Source organism: Miniopterus natalensis, chromosome 15 (assembly GCF_054644295.1).
Source record: "Miniopterus natalensis isolate mMinNat1 chromosome 15, mMinNat1.hap1, whole genome shotgun sequence".
Classification (NCBI taxonomy): Eukaryota; Metazoa; Chordata; class Mammalia; order Chiroptera; family Miniopteridae; genus Miniopterus; species Miniopterus natalensis.
Genome location: NC_142095.1, coordinates 46,581,819 through 46,605,241, shown reverse-complemented (window position 1 = coordinate 46,605,241; position 23,423 = coordinate 46,581,819). Strand labels below are relative to the sequence as shown.

The window sequence follows — 23,423 nt, the reverse complement described above, 5'->3', positions numbered from 1 at the left end:
AGCATGCCAACCGCCCCCCAGCTCAGAGGGTCCCCGGGCGCGCTGGCATAGTAGAGCCCCGAAGGGCCTGACTGGGTGACGACTCCTGTGCCACCGGGTGGCGGCCGGCTGATTACCCGTCAGGGCTCACACCCGGCTGCGGGTTCCATCCCAGCCAGGGCACGTATGGATGTTCCCTCTCACATCAGTGTTTCTCTCTCTGCCCCCCCCCCTTCCTCTCTCTAATCATGTCCTTGGGTGAGGATTTGGAAAAATTAGAAGGCTCTGAGGAGTCCACGGGACAAAGGAAAGGCAGACATGCAGAAGCGTTTCTGTCTCACCTGTTTCTCACCCTTCACTCACCCAGGTTCCTGTCGCTCGGAACCTCTAGGACAGTCGGCGAAGCAGATTGTGGGAACGTCATCCTAACACACGAACAGGACGCACATTTCAGTGCGTTTCATCTAGTTACACTCTTCTCTTTGTATCCCCATCTGAAGATAGGCTTTTTTATTGGTTTTTTCTTTAGAATGAGAGGAGTGGGGGGGAAGGGGGAGAAACATCAATTGATCGCCTCCCACAGTAGCCGAGACCCGGGAACAAACCCGCAGCTCAGGTTTGCGCGCTCACGGGAGCGGAACCCCCGGCCCTGGTGCGCGGGCCGATCTCCAGGCGCCTGAGCACCCTGGCCGGGGCAGGCTGCATCTTCTTCTTAACCTTGCATCTTACCTCTAAGAATCACGGGCTTTACGGCTGGAATGCAAACTACTACCATCATATTTCATCTTTCTCATTTTGCAAAGAATTTAAATAATTTATACACGTTCCACAGTAATAAAAACTAGAAGCATGGCAAGGGCCATAACTTCAGGACCTGTGCTGAGTGCTTCCTGGACACTTCATATGCTTTTATCCAAGAGAAGGGAATTAATGTGACAGTCCCCTTCTGTCAGACGAAGAAAGTCAGTCACACAGCTAATGAGTGGGGAAAGGAGCATTTCAACCTGGGTTCAAATTTCAAGCCCATGCTTTTAACAACTATGTATAACAAAAATAACGCACCATGGAAGATAGACCCCCAAGCGATCGGGGTTCGAGGGATGTCTTTTCACCCATGACTGCAGTAAAAAGAAATTTAGTCCTGGCATCCCAGTTGGGGATAGTTAACATATTTTCCCGCAGAAACTTTGTTGCACATCATGGGTAGATATGTGTATTTGACAAACATTCAGGTGCCCCCTCTTTTAGACTTTCTGGCACACTGTGAATTAAACAGGCGCTTAGAGGCAAATCTTACAATCTAACCACCACATTTAGCATTTTCTTAAATAGAAAATGTATGCCGTGTTCCAAACAGTCAAACTAAAAATAAGTATTTCAAGTGCATCCTGCTCATGGTTGCTTGCTATCTGCCTTGATCACAATGGAGAAATAATTCATAAAAGATTATACGATCACTACTGTGTGAATGATTCAGTTTTACTCCGAGTGGTGTGCAGTGTGCGGGCGTGCTCCTGCGTGTTTTCAACGTCTGCGTCTCCATCTCCTGAAGATGAGTGAGGTTGCTTCAGAATGTGCTTAGCAGAGACGAAAGTCAATTTACATGGGAGCATCAGCATGTTCATTGTGCTGGGGCGGCTTCATGATTGACGCAACTTGTATCTACAAGTGCTGGCTCTAACAAAGGCAGGTTGTAAATTAATTTCTCAGGAGTGATACTAGATGAGATCTGTCAAGAATGACACATTTTCAGTTGTACTTCATTAAAAACAGTGGGGAAGAAAGTAGATTGTGTGTGTTTAACAAGATGTTAGCACACTTCTAATTTTAATATTCACGTGAGGAAATTAAACATTCACTAAATATTGCTAATAAATTGCAGGAAATGTTAGGGAAGATATTTATTATGAGATATTTAAAATTCTGGGAAATAATTCTGGTGTTTTGACGGGACTGTCACTTTTAAGCGGCGGGGAGGAGAGAGACACCTGTCTTGGCTGCACCTCTAGGGTAGCATTTTCTTGGACAAACTCTTTATTTGTGGGGATGTCTGCTTGGGAGAAGGGTAAAGGGGATACATGGCTCACATCATAGAATATCTTAAAATGTTCTTTAAACTCTTAATTGTTCAGAAATTCAAGTCAGAACTGCTTGACTTGAACTGCTCTCAGGGTGACAGAAGCCCAAGCTGTCGTGCAGACTGGGGCTTGGGCACCCTCCTGCGTGAGGCGTCTTCTGGGCCCTCACTGGTTGTGCTGTCTCCCTGCAGAGTCCTCGAACGCCACCTTGCTGACCAACGCCGAGAAGATCGCCACCATCACCACCACACACGCCCCTTCCCAGCAGGGGGCCCAGGAGGCCAGGTCAGACAGGGCTTTGGTTTCCTGTTCCTTTAAAGGGAAAAAGCAACTCCTGGGGTGACACTCGTCCTTGGTTCTGTTTCCCCACAGGTGGCTTTTATATTTATTATTTCTCTCCCTTTGGCAGGAACACCACCAAACCAAAGCCAGAATCGCAGTTTGAGTTCAAAGCACCCCCGGCCACACAGGTGAGGCCTCGTCTCTGTTTTCTCCGTTTACTTTGTACGTTCCCTTCCAGCTTTCTGGAGCTATTTTTACAAGATATCTTTGACCTCAATTAAAATAAATAACCTTTTGAGAGGGATGTACTAAATATATACTCACATTGGGCTGTCTGGGAAATGACATTTTATTTTACTACCTTTGAAAAATATTCCTAGATATCCTCCTCTGGGCCAGGCAAACAAAATAAAAAGCTGTAACAGCTGATATCTACTCGTGGCATTCATAATTGCATTTATGCCAGGAAAATGTCTTTTTCTTAAGGTGTTTCTCAGACTTGTGAATTTCAGGTGGGACCCATAGAGCTAAATACCTGTCACATACTGTGGCAGTGGTGGGTGCACAAACAATAGGTGAAGCAAATTCAGGAAACATTGTATGATGCAAAGTTAAACAGGTTCCTCTTCTGCAAGCCTTCTGAGCCTGTTGCTACCCTGACGATGGAAACTGCTGGCATTTTTCGGGCATTGGGCAAGGAGCCTGAACATGTAGCAATGTGCAGCCATAAATGGTGACTTGCAGAATCACTGATTAAATTTTAATATATACGTGTTGGTGTGCAGTTTGTAGGCACACTCATGAGTGTTTTTAAATTCTACAAACTTCTCAGGTTAATGGATATTAATGAACAATTGAGGATCACCAAGAGGGGGATAGCGGTCGTGCCTTTTGGTCAAATCAGCATAACAGAGAGTGTTTGGGAAGAGATGGAGAGAAGTATGTGTGGATGTAAGCTCTCCCAGAATGATTGTTTCATTTCTTGAAATAGGAGCAGGATTTTTACACTGTGGAACTGGAAAGAGGAGCCAAGGGATTTGGCTTTAGTCTTCGAGGGGGCCGAGAGTACAACATGGACCTCTATGTTCTGCGCTTAGCAGAGGATGGTCCTGCCGAAAGGTGTGGAAAGATGAGGGTAAGTCGGAAGAAGAATCTGAGTAGATGCAAATACTCCAGTCATCTGCAGTGACTTTTTAACATTATATAGCTGGAAGCTTCTTCATGAGAATTACATTTTATACAGCTTTCAGGACACTCACAATGCATGACTGCCACCTGAGCGTAAATCTCTCCCTGAAGCATAGTTAGCTGTAGCTGCTAAAGTTAGGTGGACCCTTTCAACTCTTTGAGGTTGGAGGATTAAAAATACTTACAAAGTCATTAAAGATTATTAAAGGCGATACCTTCTGAATCCCATTTCCATAGTTGTTACACTTAATCTCGTGAGGCAGACATATCACTTCACAGGAGTTCCTGGCTGTGGCAGGATGTTCGGAGAGCAGGAAAGCCCTGTCATTCCGAAGGTTCTGAGTGGTGACCTCCACTCGTCTCTAGCCTCAGGAGCGCATGGACTCTGCCTCAGCTAAGGGACAGTTACTCCACAGCATGACTATGCAAGGTCACTCTGTAGTATCAAAGCTACAAAATTTAAATACAAATGCAAAAAGTCCACTCTGCTCTGTTTAAATAGCTAATACCTGTTATTGTATGTGGATATGTTGCTCTCCTGGGCAGATTAGATGACTAAAAAGAGAAAAGTCATTGCATCATAGGTAAGTCACATAGATTGAGACACACACATAGGAAGCATTTGGCATCAAATTTAAAAAAAAAAAAAATCAGGAGTCAGGTCAGGAAGAGAAAAAAGTGAATAAAACTGGGCCTGAGCAGAAAAAGGAAAAAAAGTGACCAAGAGTAGGGAACTTAATATTTGTACTTTAAGACACAATGTTGAATTTTAAGTTTCTTCAGGTTGAGTTTTTTAATGAGTTCCCCCCTTGGGAAAGCAGATCATGTAGCTGGTTTTAAAAAATTAAACAGTGAAAAATGATACAAAGTAAAATTAGTTTCCAGGATCAAACTGTTGATCAGTTTCTTACATAGAGTTTCTGATTGAATGAAATACCATTATCATGATATTTTATATAATGCTGTATAGATCACAACACGTTTACATTATTATCTGATATGACACCCTCAGCTTGGTGACAAGTGATAGGACTCAAATTCAAGGCTTTAAAGTCCAAAGCCAATGCTTCTCTTACCTTCTAGGATTATAAGCTTTATGAGAGCAAGGTCTGTCTGGTTTACTCCTTTATCACCAGTGCCTGGAATAGCAGCTGACACATAGTAAACGCTGCAGTCAGCGTATCCACCAGATCGCTGTTTCATGCGAAGGCTCAGCTGGGGAAGGATTTGCTTCTAAACTCACTATCAGGGTCGTTGGCAGGATACAGAGCCTGTTGGGCTGCTGGCCTGAGCCCTCCCTCGTGTCCTTAGCATGGACTCTGTAGAGCAGCTCACAGCATGAATCAGAGAGGAAAAGTGAGAGAAGAGGGCAAGTAAGACAGAAGCCAGAATCATTTTGTAACTTTATGACCTCTCATTGCATTTGCCATATTCAGTGTGTTAAAAGCAAGTCACCAATTTCAACCCACATTCAAAGGGAAGGAGGTTACACAGGATGTGAATACGAGGAGGTGGGGACCCCTGGGAGCCCCCCTGGAAGCAGCCTACCACATCCTCCTTCCTACAATAGTTAATATTCCCTTCGCTGCTTTATTATTTTTCCTTAGGACTCACACTAACATAGATGTATTTTTCTAATTTTCTTGTTAATTGTATTTCCCCCATTAGAATGTCATCTCCATCAGGGCAGAAATTTTTGTTTTCGTTTGGTTTCTTTCACTGCTGCATCCTAAGCAATAGAAGGTTTCTGGCATACACTCAGAAAGTATTTCGGAATTCAATAAATGAAAGAATACCAAATCATAAAGCACTTCAACAGCCAGTTTTGTGACCTTCTCCCTTTGTTTTCTCTTGCTTTGGACAGATCGGTGATGAAATTTTAGAGATCAATGGTGAAACCACCAAAAACATGAAGCATTCTCGGGCTATAGAACTGATTAAGAATGGTGGCCGCAGAGTGCGTCTGTCTCTGAAGCGGGGAGACGGCTCAGTACCAGAATATGGTGGGTCAAACTATGAAAACATTCCTTCCTTCCCTGGCATGACTCCATGACTCTGTCTCCAGAGCTGCAGCAGGAAAGTCTTTTGTTTCCCCTCTTCACCAGTGTCTTACCAGCCTTTCGCACCATGTGATTATTTGCCTCGCTTGTTCTGAAATCTACACATTCCATCCTTTTGCTTGCTTACGTGGACTGGGGCATGGCCTAAGACAAGATCTTTATAGCCCCCTTTCTGATAATCAGAGAAAACATTTTGTCTAGTCCGACCAAGAGCGAAGGAATGATTGTTTGAACTGTGCCAAACTGTTTCTCAGATCCAATTGTTAGCACAAAATGACTATACTTTTAAGAAGCAGGAAAGCAGGTTTCCTGAATGATACGTTGAGGCACAAATCTTTTTTTTTTCTTTTGTGGTTACTGGATGTCTTACTTATGAGACATGAAATTTTGAGATGATTTGGGAGCCTTGCTCACCTCCTTTATGCTCCGTATACAACACTTCTGCGTCCCCCCTCCGGTCCCTGCCCCAAATCAGACTACCTGAGCCCACTACTATAAAACAGACAAAACTGGTGATATGTTAGCCATACGTTTTTAAATGATAAAGGATGGAATAGATTCCCAGTGCTCATCATGAGGGAAACACGTGACTATACCTTTCCTATGGGGAAAGCCAGATTATGCATAGAGTTCTTTTGTCATATCTATAGACATGATTTGACTGAACAGCAGTGATCTTTACATAGCTTAGAGTCCTCATGGCAAAATATTGTATATTATAATAATTATGTCCTATTTATTTGAGATTGTTTAAAATTAAAAAAAAAAAAAAGGCAAAAAAAAAAAAAAGCTATGCCCTAGATGTAGGGCTTTTCTTCCCAACCAAAGGTCTACAAAAGTTTCTATAGAAACTGTGATTGAATGGTCCCCATATACGTCAGTCCCCTTTATTAGGGATTTTATCTGTTATCACCCTCTTCTCTGAAAGTCATTCTGCACAATTCCCAGTTGCATTTTGGACTTGATGGGATCCTTAATTCAGATGCAGCTCAAGAACAAGGACAACTCCTTTGAAGGGTAGCTTTCCCAGGTGTTGGACATCCATACAGGTGCAAAATATGAGGGGCCAAGGTGGGGGGAGGATAGCAGATGAGGCCCCTTTAGACATGGCCAACCACCTTAAGCTGCTGCAGCTGTGCTGTGTACTCAACACTGATAGGTGTGTGGATGCCACTGAAACTGTGTAACATTGTCTCCCTTTTCTGTCTTCCCAATGCTTCTGTTGGACCTGATATTTCATTTTGAGAGTCACCGTCAATAACCTCTGTACCCTCTCAAAACCTATGTGTGTTGCACTGAGGATGAAAATCCAACACTAATAAATGTTCTTTGGGCTAAAAATAAAGATCATTTTTAAATACTCGGTTTTCCAAGAAGGGTTGAACATGCCAGGGTTGTGCTGCTGTAATGTCTCCATGTGTCATTTGGACTAAATCTCTCTAATTCTATTGATTAGAGTCACAAATGGGTTATATGTTAAGTTCCAATATTTTTCTGACTTGATTGGAACCTGCTTCTCTGTGAGGCTATTTTTGTAATGAGTTTTTTGTACTTAATTTAACTGCCGCGGTCTTTTCGGGGGGAGGGAGGGCACTTTGTTCTTTTCTTGTTTATTGTTAATGCTCTCCTATGCCAGCCTGTCATTATTCCAGTTGTTTGAAAAAAAAAAAAAAAAAGGAAGGAAAAAGGGTGCATCTGTTGTCTGGGTCCTCAAGTCACCATATATGGCTGTCTAAAAACGTCACTGTTCTGATTGCGATTTCTGCAGCCTTATTTGAGTGTTGCCTTAGACTGTCTGACTGGACAAATAAACTCTCTTTGCCCTATGTTAACAAATGCAGATTTTTTTTCTTTCCTCTTTGTTATAGGGAATCTAAATGTTCAACTTTTTCTCTTTCTCTTTCTTTCTCTGACTGTTCTTGGTGCTGGCCCTCCCTTCTACAGCGATGATACCTCCTAATATCGCTGCATGTATGAGAAATGAAAAGCTCGGGGAGGCTTGCTTCTACCTTATGGGCCATAATCAAACTACGGTTTGTAGCTCAATCAATACTAGGTGTTTCTGTGCTGTGGCCTAATTTCCTCATTGCTTCTGCTTAGCTCTATTTTGATATGTTTGGCAATTCATTCTGAGCACCCTGCGTTCTTTGAATTGTAAGTACACCGCTGACCCTGTTGAAAGTCTTGCTCTCTCTTATCTTAAAAGTAGGAGTAAGAAACCCCAAGGTTAGGTTTACGATAGTGATCTATGCACCGCCCCTCACCCAAATCTGAAAATGACTGTGTGTTAATTCTAATAGCCTACCCAGCATTTAGAGTGAACAAACCTCCTATCACAGAGCTCTCGCCTAGGCAGATAGGGCTTTGTTAGACAGGGAGATGAGATCTCCTGCTCCACCAGTTATCTCCTGGCCAAGGGCAGCCCGTGGGCCAAATCCTGCCCACAGCCTGGTTTTGTAAGTAAAGTTTAGCAGCACAACACATTTGATGTGTTGTCTGAGGCTGCTTTGACACTACAGTGCCAGAGTTGAGTAACTGTAGCAAACTATGCGGCTGCAAAGCCAAGAATATCACTTCCCTGGCCTTTATAAAAAAAAGCTTGCCAGCCCCTCCTCAAGACTACATTCCTGCCTTTGTTAACACCTCCCCAGTGGTTTGGGAGATCATTCATGAAGCGCAGGCTGCTTACTGTTGACCTCGTTGCTTCATGAAAGACCCTTAAAGGGCCTCCACCTCTCCCCTGTGACGCCCCCTGGTGTGCCCTCCCTGCTGCGGGCGCTCCTGGTGCCCTGCCCAAAAGGTGTGCTGGGTATGACCTGTTGGGTTCAGTTGTCAACAAAGCAGCCCTGCTCTGAGAAGAGCTCTCATAAATTCGGGACGCTACCTGAGACGTCTGCAGCGCTCTCTCGGAGAGTTTAATAATAAAAGCCCTTGTGTGTTGCCCCGCTTTTAAACCTACAGCCCCGTTGGTGTCGCCAGCAGCAGTGCAGCGCCACCCCCCGGGCATCGCTGTCATTACAGCTGAGCACGGGGACGAGGGCCGGGAACGGAGCGTTTAGCTGACCCCGGGATGTCACTGTGGCCCCGACAGCCTCCCTTCCGCCCGTTCCGCTTGTCAGGAGACTCCACATTTTGAAAACAGTTCCTTAAAAATTTACACAAAAGTGAAGGAAGTAGCTGAATAAGTATAAAAGCAGAGAGAGAGTTTAATGGCCCCTCACTCGGTGTCCCGCTCGCCGGTCAGGGACATCGGCCGGCTGCCTGTGACCCCTCTGCGCACCGCCGGGTGGTTTTGTTAACGTCGAAGCCCGCGGTGCACAGAAGGCGCGCGGCCGGCTCGCAGGGTGCGGGGCGCACGGTGCGGGGCGCCCCGCGTGCCCAGGGCGGCCGCGCGGCCGGGTCCGGGCGCAGGTAGCGCCATCCCCCAGGAGCCCCGCACGCCCCACTGTTCATAGCAAGTGAAAGCAAGTGTTCTTTAAGAGAGAGGCTGCCTTTGGGGGGGGGGGGGGGGAGAGACGGGCTGCTGGGGGAGGCAGGGAGGCCGCGGGCGCCGGGTGTTTCTAGACGGTTCCGGCGCCTGTGCCGCGAGGGCCTTGGCGACCCACGTCCCGCGCAGAGACAGCCGCCCGCGCTAGTTTTCCAGTTGACTAGCTGCGGTGCCGCCTGACCGGGGCTCGGCCGGCTTTGATTCGCTTTAACTGGGCGCTGGGTGCTGGGGGTGACGGGGGCGGGGGGCGCGGGGCGCGGGGCGCGAGCCGGGGCCTTCTCACCGACTGCCGCTCTCCCTCCTTCCCGCAGACCCCGGCAGCGACCGGAACTGCGCCTCCGCCGGCGCACAAGGTGTCCCGGAAGTGAGGCCTGGGCCGGCCCGCGGTGTCCCGGAAATGAGGTCCGGGCCGGCACGGGGCGTCCCGGAAGCGAGGCCCGGGCCTGCGGGCCGCCGGCCGCACGCGCCATTGGAGTCCACTTACCCACCCGATCTTCACAAGTCATCGCCACGCGGGGAAAGGCGGGCACACGGGAGAGAGTCGCCAGGCAGCAGGGAGCACGGCAGGCAGGCCAGCGAGCACCACACGTGGAACGGAACCTCCAGGACCCCCGACGGCGGGGCCGGCCGACCCCGGGACCCGGCGCCCGAGCGGCCGCTGGCCAACGGCCCCGGCAGGCGGGCCCCGGAGAGGCGCCGGGAAGGCACCCGGAGCGCCGACACCACCTTGGAGCGGAGGGAGAAGCACGAGCGGAGGCGAGAGCCGTCCCCCGAGAGGCGGCGAGAGCGCTCGCCCACGCGCCGGCGGGACAGCTCGCCCGGCCGCCGGCGGCGCTCCCTGGAGCGGCTGCTGGACCAGAGGAGGTCCCCGGAGCGCCGGCGGGGCGGCTCCCCCGAGAGGAGGGCCAAGTCCACCGACCGCAGGCGGGCGCGGTCCCCCGAGCGCAGGCGAGAGCGCTCCCTGGAGAAAAGGAGCCGAGAGGACAGAGTCAGCCACCGAGACAGGGAGGAGCCGAGCCCCAAGCCCGAGGCCGCGGCGGGCAGGAGCGGCAGGCCGCCCCCGGAGCAGCGCCGGCGGCCCTACAAAGAATGTAGCACCGACCTCAGCATCTGAGCGCGAGGCCCCGCCGCCCTTGACCGTGTCCCAGGCCCTGGAGGAAGGTCACAAACCTGGAAGAGCTAGTTTCCTACCTAACCGAGCGCCTGACACCTTGATGATCCTATGAACAGCAACAAACATTTTACGCATTTGCATCTTATAAGAAAAAATATATATATGAAAAGTGTTGTGCCTGATGTATAATATTAAAGAAAGTATTTTTAAATGCATACCTTTTTGGAAATTATTTGCCAAATGCTGCCCCAAAGGGATATAAATTTTGTTTCTACATAAACTGTAGAATTGTCAAGAATTGTTCCCCTTTTTGGGCAATCTTTTCTCTCCTGGATAAATAGGGCTGGTGATCATTTTCTCTAAGGGAAGTTACTGATTAAGTTTAATTAATTTGACACAGACTTATGTAATGATGTAGTGCTATACTGTAGTTAGGAGTTTTTCTTTAAAAAAAAAAAAAAAAAAAAAGCCAGGAGGCAAAAGTTATATTTGTAAAAGTTGAGGACTCTGGGATGGGTTAGGATTGCCAATGATCCTAAAATCAAGCAAACTGTATGAAGAGACTACTATTGCAAATGAAGGATATTTATAGCAAACCTACACAGCACACAGAAATGTTATGTTTTTGAGTCATAGTTGGTTCAGAAAACAGTTTGTACTCTCCCTGGCCATGAAGATTGGCCGCCGTTACCCCAAGAGCAGATGGTCAGGTTCCTTAGCATTACCGTCTACTGAGATCTCATTAAGGCAGTGCCGTGACAGCTTCACTCAACTACTGGAAGGAATGGACAAAAAACACCTATATTGTCTTGATTGCCTTGTCTGATTTGAGGCTGAAGAATAAATGGAGCAGGGGACAGTGTGCTCAGTGTGAAGGAGCCATAAAAATCCCCCATACAGGAGGTATTTTTACCCTTTTTAGCATAAGCTCGCGGTTGCTCTTTGCCAAATTGGGGAGGAAGGGAATGAGTCTTGGTGGGGTTTAGAGGTGCTTATTAAAGATGCTGATTTCCCTTTGGAACTATAACAGTCTCCAGAATGGTTGAACGGGAAAGGACGTCTCAATGGTTCTAGATCTAGTTGGCAAACTTCTGCCCTCATGACCCTGTCCTCTGAATTTTTGGACAGCAAAACAAAACATGATTTTTCTTTAAAAACACAAAGCAAAACAACGTTCTTTTGCAATCCCTCATAAAGTGTGGTTGGGTCGGCTATAGCCCCGGGAAGTGGTTGAAATGGATTACTGCCTAGCTGAGCCAAAATGTTTGCTTGTACCTGTTGGACCACTACAGCAAACCGCTGCTTACAATACATTGTATATTTCCGTAGTACTGTTCTGCCTTTTCCATACAGACACAAACTTTGCAAGTCAATCACTGTTGTTCTCATGGTACTGTTTAAAAAAAAAAAAGGAAAAAAAATGGAGAAAACCAGCCAATCATTGTGTGTACCGAGTTAAAAATTATAATTAATAGAGCCTGTTTAAAAAAACAACTGTTGCCTTTTTTCCTTGTATAAAAGAGAATTTATGAAAAAAAAATTTAGCTGTGAGGAATGTGATATGTGTTTATATTTCTGAATATGGAACAAATTGATTCATTGGGGTATATTTTAATGTAAACTAAACCAGGTATGTAGAGGTGTTTTAAAATGGGAGAGTATGTAAGTAATTCTCTAACGCTTTAGTTGGTTTGAATATCACCGTTTCCTCCTGTGAGCTGCTTGTGAACTGTTAAGTGCTTGTTTGCGTTCTCTTACTCATTTCCCGCAGCGTGCTATGGACTTAATGCTGTTTCTGTATTGATGGAAAGCAGTATGTGGGCCAATCTTTTTATAAAACACTATGCATATATAAATATCACATTGCGCATAGCTTTATTTGACTTATGGGTTTATACATAAATGAGTAGCTGTAGCTGTATGGACATTCGCAAAACAAGTTCCTTTCCTTGCACAGACACAATGCACATTCTGTGGCTAAAAAGGAGAGAAAAGTCTGCGACTGCTATTTTTATCAAAATTTTCCATACAAAACATACATTGAGCTGTAGTAGGAAGGCTGAGAGAGAATACAACTGCATAATGATGTTCTTTTTCATCCATTTCCTAAGAGCCAACTTGCAGATTTTATTCCTAAGGCTCCACTGCTAGGAATTTTCTCACTGTTTCTAGCAAAATATGTGATGTTAAATGATCGATGTTCTCAATCATGGTCCAGAGTTTTAAATAAATGAAATCAAGGTAGATTGTTGGAGTATATCTTGAAGTTAGTATTTTGATGTCTTTCTTGTCAGAGATGACATTTGGCATTTTAAAATCTATGTGCTACCCACCTGGGCTTGTCTCAATCTGAAGACTGTTGGTGTGGCAGTTTCCTCTGAATTCTACACAGATTTGCTTTGGAAATATTGTACTGTACAGGGACTATGCACTAAACAGAAAGATATAGTTTTCTCTGAACTACTGTAACCTTAAATTGGAGACTGATTCTTGTGAGCCTACTTTCCCTAATTCCCTACTTCACGTAAATGTCTTGATGAGAGATGATGGATGTGTATTTTGTATGATGAAATCAAACCATTTAGAAATCTTCTTCCCACCCATTACACAGTTGATGCCTGGAAGAATGTGGGGGGAAAACTCAACACCCTACTTGTATTTTTTAAGTTTCTTTTGTGAAAGATTTTTTAATGCATTTTTACTGTAAAAATACATGGAAATGTATGCATTCCATAACCACTATTGCTTCCGGGTTGATATCTTTCTTGTCTGTGTTGTCTCAAATGTATCAAGGTCAGGTAATCAAGTGAGAGTGTCTGGCTCCAGCTCGATGAAATACACCATCGTGTTGAGCGAGAAGGAAGTAGGGCCTTGCTCTTCAAAGTTTGGCCTGTGGACCAGCTGCCTCATCACTGAAGAACCTATTAGAAGTATAGAATCTCAGGTCCCACACTTGATCTCAATCAAAGTGCATCTAACAAGGTCCCCAGCTAATTCACGTGCTCACGAACGTTTGAGCAACATGGAACCCTGGTAATAAAGCAAAACCTACCAATCAAAGAGCTTCATCACTTCCTACCTGTGACCTTGGGCAAATTCCTTAACCTCTTTTTGAGCCTCAGTTTCCGCATCTTGAGAAGGCCACCCCCCCCAGAGTTGGGAAGAATAAATGTGTTGGCACGCTCCTGACCACCAGTAGAATCCTGGGTAAAAGATGTTTTTGAGGGGGAGAAATTAGCTGTATGGCAATGGGTATTCTATTTTCATTGTCCTGGCTTATTTGCAATCAAAATGGAGACATATTTTCTCACTATTAAAATGGGGAGAAGACCCCTACTTTAAGGATCAAGTTCAATGATGTGGCTCATGCTGCTCCACGGGTGTAATTACGCTCACCAGTGTTTTGAAATATGAAACCAAAAGGCTGTGCTGTGAAAGTCAAGACAAAAATTGTCTAGGAGCATAATCTTGGCGACAGATTAATGTAGAATTAGACATACTAACTAATCACGATGAAAAGTTTAACCCGTGAGTGAAGGCTTTAGTATCTGCCCTGGTTGCTCGTGTGGTTTCTAACAAGGTTCCAGCCTCCCTCACACAGTCTTTGGATTGTTCCTGCCGCGTGACTTGGTAGTGAGGGTTTCCCTACAGAGCCTCAGTTCCTGGGCATTCAAAAGAGTATTGTGCTTAACAGCAGGGCTTCCTACAATTCATCTCTTTTGCTGTATTACGTTGTCACCCATGAACGAACCTAAACCAGATCCTGAATTTTTCTAGTTTTCTTAAATATTTGACTACAATCCTCCAGAGTAATGTTCATTTTTCTCTCATCCTTTGACTTGGAATTAACAACCAGAACTTTTTAACTTTATATGTGTATATATATGGGATCATATTTCATAATTCTTGTCATTCTAGCTTTTGCCCCAATAATACTAAAATTTATAAAACAGTTTGTCGCTACCAGGTTACAAGCCCACTTGCACTCAGCCAATACCACCTCTAGACACCATCACAACCTCCTTCTGTGCCCAGGCCCCATCCATGTGACAGAGAGCAAGGATCTCTTGGCTCTGAGGGAAAATGTTACCCCCTTTCAGCAGGAAGCAGTTACAAAAGAGACCCTACGGCCCTTTCCTCTGAAAGAATTCAGAGCCACAAATCCTTGAGGGGGGACTGTTAGACATAAGCAGAGCAAGGACAATGGGCCAGGTACAAAACCTCACCACAGCAAAAAGCCCCAGGTGCCTAGCAAGGGGCAAAACTGGGAAACCAAGAACCTTGCCCCAGGCTAAACTGTCCTCCCCCAGCATATCGCTGGCCATGGGGTTTACACCCCCTGAGCCTTTCCTCCCTAAAGAGAACACCTAGGCCTCAGTTGTATTTTAGCTCCAGACCCAGAAAAGCAGCAAAAGCAGACAAGCAACTGCCTCAGGACCAGATGCATTGACTAATGACCCTGTGCCCTGGCACCAACCAATCAGTGGAACCACGACCCTGAAAGAGGGCACCTGGAGAGCTGATGAATATTCTATTGAGACCCTCCCCTAAGATTCCCACCAGCAAGAAAGAGAAAGAGATAAATACACTCAGGACAAAGGACCCAGTGCATACTCGCCACCAGGGGAGCCGCCAGCAACATCTCCATCCCCCTTCCTACCTAGGGGACCCCAGGAGACCTGCAACCAGGGGAGCAGTGGGCAGCAGCAGCTCATCCCGGGCTTACGCCCTGAACCTGTTCCCAAGGCCCCTTTCTCTCTCTGACTCCTCAGTGAGTCAGAGCAGCCCAGCCAGGCTCTTCTGCTATCTCTTCTGTGCCCTTCCTTGTCTCACTGTCCCAAGTGTGTTTTTGCTGCCATCATGGAACCAATGCCCTTCAACTCGGTGTGTGTAGCCCTTCCCTTTGGAATCCCATCCTCCACCCCTTTCCTTAAATAACTTCTATTTTTCTTTAGTCACCATCTGAGGTGCTATTTAGCTGCCCAAGCACCACCCACCTTAACCTTTCAGTCCCAGGAGCTCTTTCCTGCCATAAATAGCCACACTAAAAAGAACGTGGTGTGGCTCAGTTACAGCTCTCAGGGATTTTTCCTGCTGGTGGGCAGGCTGAGACCACCTTTGATGGTCTGCGTGGAAGAGGCCTTTCAAGTTCCTCCAGGTGGCTTTCCTCATAATCAGGCAACACGATCAGCATTGGGGGTGTGGGGCGTTCAGCACAATAAGATCCTAGTGCCTTTGGAATACACGTCATTACCCACTTTGAAGAAAGGAAATGACAAAGCTGGGCCCTCTCCAACACAATTATTTTTTTTGTAGGAGTGGGCTTTCTATGAAAACTTTTTGATTAGTTTCACCCAGCGGGGTCTTTATGCATTGTGCTCCCGGTCAGGAGTAGGAGTATGGTTTTAATTCTCTAACGGGAGGTGGTCCCTGCATCACCAGATCTTTCTGAAAGAAGATGGATTTAAGCAGGAGGATTAACTGCAAATACTCAGGTATTGACTGCTACCCTCTAGCACCCTTCCACTTCATTGTCATGTTCCTCGAGGTCCCCTTGATCTTCACAGCCTGGAACACTAAACACCAGCCAATAAGCACTGTCCTTCTAAGTATATCCCTCTTTGATCTCAGAGAATCACAGAGTTGAAGGGAAAATAGCTCAGAAAGGCTACTAATCCCTATCCGCAGGACATGCAGGCTTGTTACCAGAGTGCTCGCTTGCTCGGTACATCTGCAGCCTGACTGCCAGGTAGCTGGTGAGGCTAGAAACACCTGCCTCCTGGTTTGGGGAGCTTGTCGTTTGGTGGGAAGGACAGATACCGATAAACCAGAGTCCTTCGAAGGTATTAATAGGGAAGTTAGCCAGATTGAGGAAGGTTAGAATTCCTTAATTACAAGGAATTAGAAGTGGGAGGAGGAATTAACTGGCGAAAGAGGAGTCCAGAGCCCAGGTGTGACAGAGTGTGGTACAAAATGGAAGGGGCTACGCCATGAAGGGTCAGGCCGGCCTCATTCCAATCGAATTTTAGACTGAGAGTAACAGGAGACCATTGAAGACGTTCACAGAGCCCCCAGTGCTCCACATGTGCTCAGCCGGGGGGGGGGGGTGGCCACCTCGGATTTGACCTTCAGAAAGATGGCCCCAGAGGAACACAGCAGACTGGAGGAGGGCGGGCGTGAACCCAGTTAGGCTCCTCGAGGTCAGGCAGCAACTCACGAAAATCCAGAGCAGGGCAGGGTTCTCAGGGCTGAAAAGTCCCCAGGCCTGTGCTTACCATCTTCTCATTACAGGAATTCATTTCCTTCCCACCAAAAGCCCTCTTCTTCCCTTTCACTCGACCTGTGCTTGTACCTGCAGAACACTGAGTACCAAGTCTTAGATAGATAAGGCCAGGCATTTACTATGCTGCCTGGTTTTCTCCAGGTTTACAAGGTCTCACCGTGGTTTTTTTTTTTTTTCTTTTTTTTCAGATCCTGGTTTCAAATCTTGTAATCTTGTTTTCACTTTTTTTTTTTTTTTTTTTTTAGATTAACTGCATCTTTCTAAATCTGTAGAAGCCCAATTCAGTATTATATGGTCTTTGTCAGATATTCACCACGTTTGAGTGTTGAGAGAGGAGCGACTCCTATGATTTCCAATTTGAAAAGCAGTTTTCTAATTTATAAAACTATACATATGGTAAAATATTCAAGCATGTCAGGAGAGTGTAAAATAAAAAGAGATGCTGTTTCTTACCACCTGTCAATCCCAAGCCGCAGAAGCAACAATTGCTAATAGCTTGGTTCGTGACATTTATGATCCTGTTCTATTTATATGTAAATATACATACACAGTCGTCCCTCCACTCTTTCAGTTATCAACTGTGGTCCGAAAATATTAAATGAAACATTCCAGAAATAACTCATAAATTTTAAATTGCAGCCCATTCTGAGCAGTGTGATGAAAACTTGTCCATTACACATGAGCCACCCTTTGTCCAGCATTTGAACGCTGTAGACGCTCCCTACCCGCCCGAGTCACTTAGTGGTCTGTCGTGGTTGACTGTCACGGTATCGCAGTGCTTGTGTTCAGGCGACCCTTATTTTACGTAACAGTGGCCCCAAATCACAAGAGTCCTGATGCTGGCAATTGGGATGTGCCCCAGAAGAGCTTCCTCTAAGTGAAGGTGAAGTGTGCGACATAATGAGGAAAGGGAAACGTCTGCAGGGGCTGCTAAGCTCCGCGGTAAGAATGGGTCTCTATCTGTGACATTGCGAAGAAGGAAAAGGAAGTTTGTGCGAGTTTTGCTTCGCACCTCAGACTGCAAATGTTATGGCCACCGTGCAAAAGATGGAAAAGGCAGGAGAGACACAAGCTGGCGGCGCAGGGAACAGCTGCACCCGCCGCCTCCCGCAACCACATCAGAATCACAACTAAAATACAGAACCACCGTCACTCAGAGCCTCCTGAGATCCTACAACCAGGGAACTGAAGCAGCACCAAGACTGGAACAAGGGGCGCAGACGCGGGCGGATCGGGGCTGAATCCCGGAGACAAGGCCGCGGGCCCACCCCCGGTGCTGAGGGGTAAACCCGGGAGGGAATCTCCGCAGTGGGGGTTTCCCGGAGGAGCGAGGGGTCCCAGTCCCACAGCAGGCCCCCAGCCCAGGGCTCCAGGCAGGGAAGAGACGCCCCCACAACTCCGGGCTGTGAAACCAGCGAGGACTGTCGCTGAGGGTCGCGGAGGCTGCGGGAGCCCCAGCAGCTCCTCTAAAGGGCCCGGCACGGACTCACTCGGACGCTCCCTCGGAGCCCAGCGCCGGGCAGCAGCCTGAAAGGACCCGGGACACTCGGGGGAGAACTAACCTGCCTGAAGTCGGGGTGAGGTCTGGAGGGGTGGCTTCCTCCCAGGCAGAAGGGCTGGCGGAGGCCATGGCTCCTTTGGCAAGTCGTCCGCACACAGCCGGCAGGCAGGCGCCATGTTTGAGTCGCCAGCACCTGACTCTCACCTTCGGCCCCGCCCCGTGATTCCCGGAGGCCCCGCCCCTCCCCACCTGCAGCTCATCCGGGCCATTTCCAGGGGCTTTTCTGTGCAAGTGGCCTCTCGAGCCTCATGCTTAGGACTTTCCTAAAATCTCTCAAACAAGCAGCAGCTGCCCCATATGGCTTGATAAGTGGCCCCAGGCCTGGCACTAGCGGCAGCTGCACTGGCTCATAGCTTGGCCTCTCCTGGGCTCCTCCAAGCCCAGCACAAGGAGCAGCCAACTACAGTTTGCTGTGTAGCTCAGGCTGGGTGGCCCTGGGCAAGGCACTGGCAGAGGCTGACTTTGCACCTCCCGGGAGGCCCCAGAGACAGTGCACCTGGTGGTCAGACTCGACCACACTGGATTACAACCCTCCCACATCCACAAGTGACACACTCAAGGGGCGCACTTGGTGAACACCAAAGCCCCACTGAAGTAAATCCTGCTCCATAGGGGTGTCTCCAGCACAGCAGCTCTCTGGCTGTAGCTGTAGCTAGTCCTCACAGTTGATTGGCCTGGGGGTCAGTTCCTCCCAGGGACACCAACAGCAACCAAGGCTCAACTACAACAGGACAGTGCACACAGCCCACACAGGGGAGCACCTAGAAGGCTCAGCTCAGGTGACTGTGGAGGCTGAGCCACTGGACCCTATAAGGACACCTACTATACAAAGCCACTCTACAAATTCCAGGAATCATAGTAGCTCTACCTAACACATAGAAACAAACACCTGGAAGCAGCCAAAATGTGGAGGCAAAGAAACATGTCACAAATGAAAGGCCAGAAGAAATCTCTACAAGAGGAACTAAATGAAATAGATCCAAGCAAGCTAATAGGTACAGAGTTCAGAGTTTTGTTTATAATGATGTTTAAGCATATTATTAGGGAAATAACTGAGAAAATTGATAACATAATAAAGTACCAATTTGAAATGAAGGCTACACTAACTAAAATGAAGAGTAATTTACAGGGAATCAACAGTAGAGTAGAGGATGCTGAGAATCAAATCAGCAATTTGGAACATGAGGAAACAAAAAACACCCAACCAGAAGAGCAAAGAGAAAAAAGAACCCAGAAATATGAAGATAATCTAAGGAGCCTCTGGGACAACTTCAAGAGGCCCAACAGTTGTATTATTGGGGTGCCAGAAGGGGAGGAAAGAGACCAAGAAAATGAAAACCTATTTGAAAAAATAATTACAGAAAACTTCCCCTACCTGGGGAAAGAAATAGACTTACAAGTCCGGGAACCTCAGAAGGTCCCAACCAAGAGGAACTCAAAGAGGCCCACAGCAAGATACATCATAATTAAAATGCCAAAGGTGCAAGACAAAGAGAGAATCTTAAAAGCAGCAAGAGAAAAGCAATTAGTTGCCTACAAGGGAGCATCCATACGACTGTCAGCTGATTTCTCAACAGAAACCTTGCAGGCCAGAAGGGAGTGGCAAGAAATATTCAAAGTGATGAAAAACATGGAACTACAACCAAGATTACTCTACTCAGCAAAGCTATCATTTCGACTTGAAGGTCAGATAAAGAGCTTCATAGATAAGAAAAAGCTAAAGGAGCTCATCACCACCAGATGAGCACTACAGGAAAAGTTGAAGGGTCTTCTTTAAGAAGAAGCTAATAAACAAAAGAATCTGACGAACTAAACAGATCCAGAGACATTGACACATGCAACAGACGATCATATTTCAGAGGAAAGAGGGAAGGGGGGTGGAGGATGGGAAGAGATTAACCAAAGAAGTTATATGCATGTATGCATAACCCATGGACACAGTCAATAACGGGGTGAAGGCCTGGGGAGAGGGTGGGAGCAAAGTGGAGGGGGTCATTTGGGGGGGGAAAATGGGACACCTGTAATACTCTCAACAATAAAGAGAAAAAAAAAGATGGAAAAGGCATTAAATTTGTAGGGGGAAGATGTGAATGGAAAGAGGCTGCATTCACATAACTTTTATAATCAGTATATTGTTGTAATTGTTCCATTTTACTATTAGTTATTGCTGGTATCTGTGCCTAATTTACAAATTAAACTATCATAGGAATGTATTACAGGAAAGAACATAATATATACAGGGTGCAATACTACCTGCTGTTTCAAGCATCCACTGGGGGTCTTGGGACATATCTCATGCAGGTAAGGGGGGCTACTGTGTGTGTGTGTGTATGTATCTATATATATATATATGTAGTTTGGGGCTTTATATATATGTCAAGTGACAGGTCAGAGTCCTTACAATAGGCTAGAAGGCCCTGTGTGATCCAACCTCTCCTTTCCTCTCTGATCTTCCTTCACCAGTTCTGCTCCAGCATCACCCCAAACACACTCCCAGCCTTCCTTAGGGCCTTTGATTCAGCTAATCTCCCTGCCTGGAAAGCTCTTTCCCTAAATATTCACACCTGACTCCCTCGCTGCATTAAAATCTTTGCTAGAATCTCACTCTTCCAATGTGGCCCACCCTTAGCACCCTGTCTAAGATTGCAACTTGATTTCCCTTCTTTGTTCTACTCTTTTCCCTCCATAGCTCTTGGCACCCTCTACATGCTGAATATCTTACGTACTTATCTTTGCATCCCTCGTCTCCCTCTAGAACCTGAGCTGACTTAAAGGCATGCAGCCTGAGCAGTCACAGGAGGGCCGCACTCAGAAGGCCTGGGGGTGGGCTCAGTGCTCTGCTGTCACCATCTGGAAATTGTAGTCATTTTTTAACAAGGGGCACCACCTTTTTGATGTGCACTCATCCCACAGGTTATGAAGCTGATCTTCTAGTTATGAAGCTGACCTTATCTAGAAGGTCAGCTTCACAAAGGCAAGGATCTTTGTCCTGAACTCCAGTAAATTCCAAGTTCCTGGAACAAAACCACAATTATAGAGGGTGCATAGTAGGCGCTCAGCAAATAGAAGCATTCTGTTTGCTCTCTCTCAGCAGCTCATATTCTGAAGTTGACCACCATTTATTGAACTGGCCTTTTTTGGATTACAGAACACGCTGTGGCGAACAGCCTTGTCCATGAAGCTGGGTGCCCTCGGTTTGCTTTAAATGCTTTTGAACGGATACATTGTGACTCCTAGTTCTTTTTTATTTCTGGTGACACTGATATTACTGAGGTTTTGCATGCTTTCATTGGAAACAGCTGTTTTTAGCAAAGTACTTGCAGGCTTCAGACCTTTATCTCATCAGATGAGAGTCAGCAAGCACAGCAAAGGAGCTAACCCACACCACAGTTCACAGCCAGGACTACACGTTGGAATCGCCTGGGAGCTTTAAAATGCTGATGCCTAGGCCCACCCTCCAGAGATGCTGATGTAATCAGTCTGGGTGTGGCCTGGGCTTTTAAAGGTCACACGTGATTGTAATAAGCAGCCACTACATTTGTCACCTGCTCTAACCTCATAGGCTGGGATTGAATGGGTCAGCTTTGCTTCTTTCCCTCATTATAGTGCCTACTATTGCCTTGTTTTAGTTTGCAATATAGCAGCAACCCCAAGGGAAGATGGTTAGAAATTATTTTTCCAAAGTAAACAGTCTTCTGATTCCCTAGCCAGTTTGTCTCAGTGGTTAGAGCATCTGCCCCCAGAATGAAGGGTCTTGGGTTTGATTCTGGTCAAGGGGACACACCAGTTTGCAGGCTCCATCCTAGGCCCCAGCCAGGGTGCGTGCGGGAGACAACCAATCGATGTGTCTTTCTCACATCAGTGTTTCTCTCTCTCTCTCTCTCTCCCTTCCACTCTCTGAAAAGTAATGGAAAAAGTATCCTCGGGTAAGGATTAAAAAGAAGTTCTTAGCCAAACATAAACATGATGGGCACATATGTGTCATTTGTAAATCCTGTTATATATTCCTGTCACCACTAAACTCATTCATTAATAAGGATAATTGAGGGACTTCTACATTCCCGACAAGAGATCAAAGCACGATCCTTTATCCCAGATTTAGCCAGAGCACTTTTGTAGGAGGCAGTTGCCAGGCATGAGCAGAGCAGGAATGATGGGCCAGGTGAAGAGGGTCATCAGGGTGGAGATCCCCTGGTGCCTAGCAACTGGCAAAACAACAAGCCCTTGCACGACCACTCCCTTGGGCATTACCCCCTGGAGAGGGCACTGGTCCTCAGCTGTGCTCAGCTCCAGGCCCAGAGAAGCAGCCAAACCAGGTGGAGTAGGTACGTGGCTGACATCAGGACCAGCTGCAGTGACTAATGACCCCCTCCCCTGGCGCCAACTGATCAGTGGGGACCAGGACCCTGAGGGGCACACCTGGAAAGCTGATGAATATTCTATTGAGATCCTCCTGAGGCCTCAGATAAAAGCCCTCAGGACAGAGCAGGAGCCCCATTGGGCCTTTCCCCACCCCTTCTTTCCCCAGGCTGTCTCTTGCTCTCTCTTCTTTGCCCCTCTCCCTCTCCCCCCTTCCCTCTCCCCCCTTCCCTCTCCCCCTCCCTCACTTTTCCAGTGCAAGCTCAAACCTCTCCCTCTTTTGTCTCTCAAGGCACTATCTCTGTAACTTTCTAAGTAACCTTTCCCTTTACAATTTGAGTTCCTTGGCTCTGAATTCTTTTAAGCCAAACTCACGTACCAAGGTTGCTGAATGGAGGTTAACACCTGGTGCCCTTTTGCGATGCCAACACTTTCACTTAAATTCGTTTAAGAAGTATTTTAGTGTTCTTATTAAATGGGACATGTGCTGTGTTAAAACCTAATGAGAAAGAGAATATTGAATAATTAGCGATTAGCAATCAGGCAGATGAAAGATTCTTTCTAAGGAGCTCTTCTGGAGTATTCATGACTCTTCCCCCCTCCCCCCAGTACTTCAGCAGACAACTTTGGGGCTGGAAGTAATTGTGTCATGGCTGATAAATGGAAGGTGACAATCCTATGACCAAAACAACTTATATGCCTTAAAATATAAGGAGAACAAAAGTCTTGGGGAAATGCTGCTGGGAATAAAGGCAACTTACCTAGAAACTCCCATATTAACAAAAGAGACTCTAACATTGATCCTGATATTGTTCCCAGAGAGGGGACCTGGCCCTTGGCGGGTCTGCCTTGGGACACCCAGTAGTGTGTGTGGTCTTAATTTCATGCAGGAAAAATTTCACAACATGAGTCCAGATAACTATGAGGGAACATTTATTAAAGCTGGGGACATAAAACAAGAAAGGGCTTAGCACTGAAGAAGCAACAGGAGAGCCTGGCTGGCTGCCCTGGCTCTCTGGGAAGTCAGAGAAA

General features: G+C 46.6%; 1 protein-coding gene across 5 annotated transcripts in view; it reads left to right on the top strand.

Moving 5' to 3' along the window:
• The window catches only part of MAGI1 (membrane associated guanylate kinase, WW and PDZ domain containing 1), a 512,183-nt gene extending 499,255 nt beyond the window's left edge, over positions 1-12,928 (top strand). For 3 of the 5 annotated variants that reach the window (XM_087825096.1, XM_087825095.1, XM_087825094.1), the window contains 5 exons: positions 2,249-2,342; positions 2,467-2,527; positions 3,331-3,474; positions 5,392-5,530; positions 9,386-12,928. In XM_087825096.1, the coding sequence (XP_087681222.1) occupies positions 2,249-2,342; positions 2,467-2,527; positions 3,331-3,474; positions 5,392-5,530; positions 9,386-10,188 (1,241 nt within the window). In that variant the 3' untranslated portion in view covers positions 10,189-12,928. Of the gene's footprint in view, positions 1-2,248; positions 2,343-2,466; positions 2,528-3,330; positions 3,475-5,391; positions 5,531-7,531; positions 7,621-9,385 lie in introns of all 5 variants that reach the window. The other 2 variants (XM_087825098.1, XM_087825097.1) reach the window with 1 other exon arrangement.
• The last annotated feature ends 10,495 nt before the right edge of the window (positions 12,929-23,423 follow it).